General features: G+C 55.5%; 1 protein-coding gene across 2 annotated transcripts; it reads left to right on the forward strand.

Annotated features, from left to right (window-relative positions):
• The first annotated feature begins 139 nt into the window (after nt 1-139).
• DDA1 (DET1 and DDB1 associated 1) lies at nt 140-8825 on the forward strand. 2 transcript variants are annotated; one of them, XM_027582899.1, is made up of 5 exons: nt 140-349; nt 4923-5003; nt 5240-5291; nt 6143-6204; nt 8135-8825. In XM_027582899.1, exons 1-5 carry the CDS (start codon nt 155-157, stop codon nt 8243-8245), a joined length of 501 nt encoding a protein of 166 aa, XP_027438700.1. In that variant the 5' UTR covers nt 140-154; the 3' UTR covers nt 8246-8825. The 2 variants fall into 2 exon arrangements, with proteins under 2 accessions (XP_027438700.1, XP_027438702.1); XM_027582901.1 differs by lacking the exon at nt 140-349 and adding an exon at nt 2636-2696 and having other exon boundaries at nt 4927-5003.
• The last annotated feature ends 253 nt before the right edge of the window (nt 8826-9078 follow it).

A 9078-nucleotide genomic window follows, 5' to 3' on the forward strand; every position in this document is an offset into this window, starting at 1 on the left:
CAAGAGGCTTCAAGGGCATGGCCTCCGCCCACTTCCGGATTTTGCTGCCTTCGCTTCCAATTCCCGGGCGGGGTTTTGCTTCCTCAACCGAACTTGACCACGAAGGGAGGAGGTGTGGTGTCCAATGGACGCGTGACTTAGCGGGGTCTGGCCAATGGGAGCGCGCAGAGGCTGCTATCCTAGGGGCGGGGCTAGAGGGCAGGCCAATGAGCGGGGGGCGGTGGCGCCATCAGTGTGGGCTGTGCCGTGGCTGGAAGTTACTGTGCGGCGGCGGCTAAGAAGGCGGCTGTGGTGGCGGCGGCGGCGGCTGAGGCGGTGGCTGAGGCAGCGACGGAGGAAACAGAAGATGGTGAGAGAGGCTGCTGGGCCCGTACTCCCCCTCCGCTCGACAAAATGGCGCCGCGGGCCCACCCACCTCCAGTAATCCCTGAAGCCCCTCACCTCCCTGCCCGGCCCCCTCAGGCCCCGCCCCGCCCCTCGCTCTGCCCTATAACCTTCAACCTCCGGACCCAGCTGTGAGCTTCCTGCTGACCTTTCCCCGGCGCCTTCTCTCCGACCTCTGACCCCATCTAGGCTTCCAGGCCCTGACAATCCATTCATTTCCGGGTCGCTGCTCCGCCGGAAATGGGTGGGGGTGGGGTCCCCCGAGACCCCCATTTCAGGCCTCGTTCTCGGCATGCCCAGCCTGGGTCTCTCTAGTTCAGGAGGGTTTGGGAGCCCGGCCTGGGCGTTGGGGCGGGGGAGGGGGCTTGACATCGTGACATATGGGGCTTTGTCGCCAAAGGAAGTGCGACATCACAACTGCTCAGGACCCCCAGAGCCCTGATCCCACCCCCAGCGTGCCGGGCCCGACCTGCCGCTAGGACAGAGCAGCTTCGTCTCTCTTATCCCCAGCCCCCTTCCCTGTTAAATGGAGGTAGCAGCAATAGTCCAGACCTGATAGGGTTGTGGCAGTTCAGAGAACTGATGTCATGAAGGGCTTAGGACAGTTTACAGCTCATCAACAGATGAGCTGGGTGACTTGGGGCTGGTGGCATCTTTTCCCAGCTGGCTTCTCATCCTTTAAGTGGGAATAATGCCAGCTGGTGAGGCCACTTGCTCATCCTGGGATTTGGCTATAATGGTTCTTTGGGGTTCTGTCCCCGACCGTGTAAAGTGGGATGGTGACCTGGCATCAGAGTTGTGCTCCAGGCCCCCCCAGCCCCCACTATTTAGCATCCCCAGAACTGACAGGGGTGATGCAAGCTTTTGCCAAGGCAAGTCAAAGCCCCATTGTCGCTGGACCCAGGGTCCCAGCCCACAACCTATAGCTCATGGTATGTGGGGGGGGATAGGCAAAAGAAGGAGATGGGAAAGTGGGTTCTTAGCATGTGGGTCCCTAAGCCTGGGTGTCGTCCTTGATTCATTGCTGCAGTCTCATCCCCTCTGTCCCGTCCATAAGAAGTTCTGATGGCTTTGCCTCTAGAATGCATGGTGAATTCTTCCACAGTTGCCTACCCTGGTCCAGGCACTGCCACCTCCTGCCTGGATGCCTGCCCCAGTCACCTCCCTGGTCTCCTTACCTCCATCCCGCCCTGTTGGCAGTTTGTAATTCACCGGGAAACCAGAGGGAGCTTGTAATTTAAAATGTAAATCTCGGGACGCCTGGGTGGCTCAGTCGGTTAAGGGTCTGCCTTCGGCTCAGGTCATGGTCCCAGGGTCCTGTGATCGAGTCCCACGTCGGGCTCCGTGCTCGGCGGGGAGCCTGCTTCTCCCTCTGCCTCTCTCCCTCTCCCTCTCTCTCTCTCTCTCTCTCTCTCTGTCTCTGGTGAATAAAAAAAAAAAAAAATCTTAAAATGTAAATCTCATTATACCACTTTCTAACATATGAGATACTGTAGGGGCTTTTGTAACCCAGATGAAACCCCAGCTTCCCCCTCAGCCCCCAAGGCCCCTGTCCACCTCTGTGACCTCATCTCTACCCTCTTTACTCCTCCCTCTGCAAGCTCCAGCCATACTGGCCTTGTTTTCATGTCCTCATACTCTTAAGTTCCTTCCACCCCAGGGCCTTTGCGCCTGCTGCTCCTTCTGCCTGGAATGTTCTTCCTGTGAACATCACCTCCTCAGAGGAGCCCTTCCTGACTTCAGGAGGCCCTTTGTCTCTCCTCTCTTGGCACACCTTTTCTTTTCATCTCCCTTTAGATGGGTCACTCATGGGCTGCCTCTGCAGGGATGGCACACACACGCTCAGTGAGTGTTTGCTGAGGCAGTGGACAGCTTCTGGGCCCAGCTGTGGCTAGGATTTGTCTGGCTGGAGTGAGGATTTCTCCCCTGTGTCTCAGGCCTTGTTTTCCTGCTTAGCTGACAGGAAGTACTGGTCATACTGTCTTTATTCATTTATTCAGCACAAACGCACTGATGCTAACAGCTGGCCTTCAAGGGAGCTCTGTGAGAAGCTCTTTCCAGGGTGGGAGGCCCCTTCCCCCAGGTCACACAACCAGTGAGGGGCCCGGCCAGGATTGAGTGCAGGTGTGGGGCTCCCGCACCTCTCACCACTCTGCCACCTGGCTCCACGTGAGCCCTGCCAGGTGTCTGGGATTGACACAGCCCTGCCCTGCCCTCTGCCCTCAGGGAGGAGCCAGTCCAGCAAGGGAGGTGGACGTGTAAACAGATGACCTCGGTGGGGTGTGATCTTGGCTCTGGCAGAGGTTTCCAAGGTGTGGAGAGAGGAAAGGGGCAGAGGGGGATTTTGAGCTGGGTGGAGAGGTTGGTGGGTGTTTCCCACAGGGAGAAAGGAGGGGCATTCTGGGAGGATGGCACAGCACCAGCAGAGACGGAGGGGGTTTGTGGCAGGAGGACAGCATAGGCCAAGTCAAGCCAGGCCTGTGGAGGGGTTTGAGCAGGAACAGAAGCTCCTCCTCACCCTTCAGGTCTCCGTGCCTGCATCATTGCCTCTGGGCGGCCCTTCCTGATCGTCCACATCAGCCACATCTTTCCCCAGTGCTGTCCTGAGTCTCATGTCATCTCACAGCACCCTGTCTTCATGGTCACTCTGCATTCACTGCACAGCTCTTGGATGCACACCTGTGTCCTTGTGTATGGGGTGCTCTCCGGGGCCAAGAGCAGCTCCATTGTGGCTTACCCCAGTGCCCTGGTGCCAGGCTTGTGACATAGTAGGAGCCTGAGGAAAGCCTCGCTGGATGGATGAAGCTGGCCCTGTAGTCAGGTGGAGTTGGGGCAGGGGTCCTGGGATGGAGGAGGCAAGTTTGAGGGGCTTTGAGCTGTCTCCAGGGCAGTAGGTCACACAGATGTGAGGGCCGCTTCCTGTGTGGAAGTGGGAGGCCCATCCACATTCCAGCTTCCCTTGCTGGTCCATACTGCCACGGTCTTGTTAGGGCCCAGTAGAGGAAGGGCTGATTCCCACAGAGCTGAGGACACCTGTTCCTGCCTGCCCTAGAGGGTGGTGGGGGATCACCTGAAGGGCTGCTTCCCTGAGGTTGCTTAGCTCGGGCTCAGGTATGGGGAATGGATCTCCCAAAGCAGGGTTAATGTAGCCTGCAGGGGCTCTGGGCCCTTGGTTTTCAGACAGGGAAACTGAGGCACTGGCATGGCATGTAACACACAGAGCTTGACCTCTGAGGTTGGGTGAACCTGGGTTCAGTCTGCTTTCTTGTTTTCTTGTTGGGGCTGGGTGATCTCAGACAAGTACCATGTGACCCTTCTGCCTCAACTTCCTCATCTTTATTATGAAGTGACTCCAGCCCCTGGCGGGCCACGTGGAGAATCCCTCCCCAAATGCCCCACTCCAGGCCTGATGACAGTGTTGCCCTCCTGTTCTGCTGAGAAGTCACTCCCTACCCCAAGCTCTCAGCCATCATCCCTCCCTGAGCATTCCTCAGGCTCTCGTGCCTCAGTTTCCTGAGGTGGACATGGCTCTCGTCAGCCTTTCTTGCCCTCATCTTATGGCTGAGAGTCACCTCCTTTCCAGAGTCAGGGCCTTTCCCCTCCAGAAACCTCGCCCTTTCTTGCCCAGCTCAGGCCAGAGTGTCAGGGAAAAAGGACTTTTGACGAGTCAGGCCTGTGAATGAATTCTGTTGCTGGCTCCTGGCAGCCTCATGGGCTTGCGAAATCCGGCCCTCCCCATGAGGGGCCAGGCTCCGCACTGTGGACAGGGCATTCTCCCTTCGCAGGGCAGCCTCCGTGTCAGTGGGCTCCAGGAGCAGCCTGAGCGGACCCGGGTCACAAACCTGTTTGCTCTGGTCCACACAGTATTTTCTAAAAAGCCCAGCCAACTTGAAAAACCTGACAAGGGCACATTAAGACTTGGATTTCTGAGTTTTCTTAGAACTTCGCAGCTAAAAAAAAGAAAAAAAAAAAAAAAAAAACTTGGGAGCTCAGTTGCCCCTGAGCTCCGGTTTCTGTAGAGCGGCAGCCTGTGTCCCGGCCACCCTCTCCCCTTCGCCCAGGTCCCTGCTCCCTCACCCCTGTTTCTTGTCACTCTGGCTCACAGGGTTTTTTGGGGTAGATGAGTTTTTCCCCATGCCAAGTCTCTATCAGGGTGGATAAATGGAAACGAGACCAGGAGTTTACTATTCAGCAAGCATAGAGGGCAGGTGTGGGCCCGGGTCTGACTTCCCACCCTGCTGCTTGCTCCAGACTTCAACCAAATGGCCTGTCCTCACTGAGCCTCAGTTGTCCCACCTTTTACCTGGTTACAGGGCTGTTGGGAGGACCCTAAAAGAGAACGCTCACTTCTCCCGGGGCCAGTAACTTTTTCCTGGTCATCCCAGTGTGCACATCAGGTAGCCAGCTTACAGGTGCGTTCTGGAAAACTTAACACAGAGACGGAAACTGGACGTCACCCGGAAGCCCAGTCTCACGGGAACTCCAGGGGCAACCCAGCCTGCTGCCTGGTCTCACTTACCATCTTCCCTGTCTTCTAGGCAGATTTTTTGAAAGGACTGCCTGTCTACAACAAAAGCAATTTTAGTCGATTTCATGCTGACTCTGTGTGCAAAGCTTCGGTGAGTGCATGCCCTGGGCACTGGATGTGGTCGGGGAGCTGCCAGGGGGAAGGGAGTGATGTGTACACCCCATCAGGGTCTTGCCAGGAACAGAGGCTGGTCTTTAAGCCCGGCCCCATCCGACATCTTTGCACATTGTTCTATCTTCATTGGAGGGTGGGTGCCCAGTTGAAGGGGTGGGGGCCCTGGTCAGCCTACCGGCTCTCCTAACCCATGTCTTCCCAACTCTCCTGCAGAACCGACGTCCCTCAGTCTACCTGCCCACGCGGGAGTACCCATCCGAACAGAGTAAGTGGCCTCTGTCAGTCTGTCTCAACCTGGCTGCTGAGGGGAAGGGCCGCAGGGCAGTGTAGGTGATGACCCAGGGGATGCCAGTCAGCTCCCAGCCCTTGGGAGTAATGGAAAGCCTCGCTTGCTCTGGGACCCTCCTAATCTCCACATGCTGGCATCCACATCCAGCCCCAAGGGGATCCTCCGTAGCCCTCATCTGCTCACCAGCCCTCTCCCCTTCGTCTCTCATAATTTTGGGTGTCCCCTGCCAGCACCATGTCACAGAGAGCCCAAGACGACTGTACTGTGGGAGGGGATCCCGCCCAGCCTCGGGTAGGCAGCTCAGGGAGGTAGGGGCGACCAGGTGGCGGGGCCTGCAGAGAAAGACACAGAGCCTGCAGAGCAGGAGGACCCCAGCGTTATTGTGGTTGTGGTGTTTTATTTTAATTGTGATGAAGAAGCTACCTGGACCATGCACGGTGTGTTCTGTGGTCACTGGGGCACATCTGTATAGATCTGTGTTCCTGGTCTGCCTGGACCTGTGTGCTGGGGCTCATTCCCCCACTTGGGGGTGGACTCCCACATGTGGCAGAAGATTTGGTCTCTCCCAAGAAAGCAGGGGCCCAGGTGGAGCAGTGGGCTTGGGCCCCTGGTAGTAGCTTTGTATTTCGGAGCAAAAACACTAGGCTTCCTGAAATCTCCTTTGCTAGGGGTGCAGACTTGGAGCCCCAGCCAGGCCACCCAGGGCAGAGATGGGTGGGAGACCAGGGAGGGTTGAGCGCCTGCCCTGGGAGGGGCAGTGCAGGCCGGGGTGGGGGCTGGGTCACCTGCAGCCTCTGCCTGCAACTTTCTCTGCCTTTTCTCCTCAGTCATTGTGACAGAAAAGACAAACATCCTTTTGCGCTACTTACATCAGCAATGGGACAAAAAGGTAAGGCACGTGGGGTCAGGTGCTAGAATTCGTGGGGACCATGGTGGCTGGCGGGGGGGGGGGGGCGCTAAGTGGGGGAAGGACACAGGTGGCTGGGAGACCAGGTGTTTGACGGCTGAATCGGAGTTTGCCAGGCCATCCAGGGGAGGGAAAAGCATTTCAGAGGAGTGCACGGCTGTGCGGAGGCCGTAGGGTTCTGGTGCTCAGGGATGGGCCAGGGCTTGTCAGGAGGCACGGAGGCCAGGCTACCCACAGCCTGCCCGCGCGGCCCTGGCGGCAGACAGACCAGTATGTTATTACCTAGAGTCTTTGTTCAATGCTGAAATGTACACATGGTGACAATTCTAGGAGATACAAATGGGTGTAGTTGCAGTGAGAAGCCCCACCCCCATCTCCCCTCAGGCTGCCTTCCTGACACAGGACATTTTTTCATTTTTCTTTCTTTCTTTCTTTCTTTCTTTCTTTCTTTCTTTTTCTTTCTTTCTTTCTTTCTTTCTTTCTTTCTTTCTTTCTTTCTTTCTTTCTTTCTTTCTTTCTTTCTTCTTTCTTTCTTTCTTTCTTTTTCTTTCTTTCTTCTTTCTTTTTCTTTTCTTTCTTTCTTTCTTTCTTTCTTTCTTTTCTTTTCTTTCTTTCCTTTCTTTCTTTCTTTCTTTCTTTCTTTCTTTCTTTCTTTCTTTCTTTCTTTTCTTTCTCTTTCTTTCTTTCCTTTCCTTTCTCTTTCTTTCTTTCTCTCTCTCTCTCTCTCTCTTTCTCTTTCTCTCTCTCTCTTCTTTCTTTCTCTTTCTTTCTTTTCTTCTTTCTTTCTTTCTCTTTCTTTCTTTCTTTCTCTTTCTTTCTTTTTCTTTCTTTTTCTTTCTTTTCTTTTCTTTTCTTTCCTCCCTCCCTCCCTCCCTCCCTCCCTCCCTTCCTTCCTCCTTTCTTTCTTTCTTTCTCTTTCTTTCTTTCTTTTTCTTTCTTCTTTCTCTTTCTCTCTTTTTTAATTTTTATTTTTTTATTTTTTTAAAGATTTTATTTATTTATTTGAGAGAGAGAGAATGAGAGATAGAGAGCACAAGAGGGAAGAGGGTCAGAGGGAGAAGCAGACTCCCTGCTGAGCAGGGAGCCCGATGTGGGACTCGATCCCGGGACTCCAGGATCATGACCTGAGCTGAAGGCAGTCGCTTAACCAACTGATCCACCCAGGCGCCCTCTCTCTTTTTTTTTTTTAAAGATTTTATGTATTTGAGAGAGAGAGATAGCAGGAGACAGAGCACGAGCAGGGGGGAGGGGCAGAGGGAGGGAGAGAAGCAGACTCCCTGCTGAGCAGAGAGCCAGGTGCAGGGCTCCATCCCAGGACCCTGGGATCATGACCTGAGCTGAAGGCAGACGCTTAACCACCTGAGCCCCCCAGGCGCCCCCATTTTTTCTTTTTCTTGAATGCAGATGTGTATGTGTTCTGCATCATAGTCTGTTTGGGGTTTTTTTGCCGAACATTGAACATCAGACAGTGACTTGCTCTGGGGCCAGGCTGGAGGGGGACCCCATAATGAAGTGACTGCTCAGAAAATCTAAAGCTGCTGAGCCCACCCTGTCCTCCTGGCCTACCCCACAGACCTTGCTTCCCACCAGGGGGGAAGGAGAGTTTCCCACGCAGGCCCACTTTTCCTCTTCTGTGGCAATGAACGTCATCCCCCTGGGTGGCTCCTGAGTGTTTTTTACCCCCAGGCATTTTGGACGGCGTGTGGGTCATTGCCAGCCGTGGGGACTCCTCACAGTGCCCAGGAGATGCCTGGCAGTCTCAGGCCGGTGGCCCCGAAGACTGTGGCTGAGCAAGGGAGGTCTGGCGGGCGGGGAGCAGGGGGCCCTGGGTTGACTGCCCCACTCCAGCCCAGCAGCAGGATTTCAGGGACTCACCCGAGTGAAGATTTACATCCCTTCTCCTTCCTCACAGAACGCCGCCAAGAAGAGAGACCAGGAGCAAGTGGACCTTGAGGGTGAGAGCTCGGCGCCCCCCCGCAAGGTCGCACGGACCGACAGCCCGGACATGCACGAGGACACTTAAGACTCTCACTCCCCCACAGGCGCCTCCTGTCTTGTCTGCTCCTCGCCTGCCCGCCTTGTGTAAGCGCCCCCCGCCCTGCCCCCCACCGGCCTACCCACACCCGACCATCCGTACCACTTCCAACCTCATAGGAGCCGATGTATTTATTTTCCTTGAGTTTTTATTTATGCTGTAAAATGTACCAAGCGATGGTTAACGGGGACGTCAGACCCAGTAGTGTGATGTTGGTAGATGCTTTTTAAAAAAACAACATTGTTATTCACAGGCCCCCCTCCCAGATCCCCCTTTTGCCCCCCACCCCCTCCACCCCAGTTCTCCGGAAAAACCAGAGCGTGTCTGCAAGGGTCTAGCGCCGGGGCCCTGCTGTAGCCTGGCAGCATGGGTGGGAGCCCTTCTCCCTGCTCCTACTCTCCAGTCCGGGCCTTAAAGACTTGGCTGGGACCTATTCCGTACCCAGGCTTTGCTCTGAATGTGTGCCAGGGGGAGAAGTCGGCATTTTCGGATCTTTCTCTTAAGTCATTTTATCATGGACTAGTGCGTGCTCCGTGTCCACCCCAATAAAAGGATCTTTCCTACTCGACCTCGCGTCTTTGCTCCGTGTGCCTCAGCCCCAGAGGACGGAGCTACTGAGAGTCGTCTCATCATCACCAAGAGGAGCCAAGAAGGGCCCCCACGTGCCAGGGCCCTGGGACCCACTGGATTCTCTCATGGGCCTGCTGTGGCCACCTCGCTCAGAGCCAAGACCTACCTGGACCCACCCCCATGCCTCACCTGTCAAGGTGTCCCGGAGGACCAGGACACCCCTGAGAGATGGTCCATGTCGCCAAGGATAT

The sequence above is a fragment of the Zalophus californianus genome, chromosome 1 (genome assembly GCF_009762305.2).
Source record: "Zalophus californianus isolate mZalCal1 chromosome 1, mZalCal1.pri.v2, whole genome shotgun sequence".
NCBI classification, from domain to species: domain Eukaryota; kingdom Metazoa; phylum Chordata; class Mammalia; order Carnivora; family Otariidae; genus Zalophus; species Zalophus californianus.

Bases quoted from the DNA above. Each gene is read 5' to 3' on its own strand.
- DDA1 (XM_027582899.1), top strand. From the start codon at position 155: ATGGGAGCGCGCAGAGGCTGCTATCCTAGGGGCGGGGCTAGAGGGCAG. The intron at 5,004-5,239 runs GTGAGTGCATGC...ACTCTCCTGCAG, and splicing joins ACTCTGTGTGCAAAGCTTCG to AACCGACGTCCCTCAGTCTA. The intron at 5,292-6,142 runs GTAAGTGGCCTC...TTTTCTCCTCAG, and splicing joins GGAGTACCCATCCGAACAGA to TCATTGTGACAGAAAAGACA.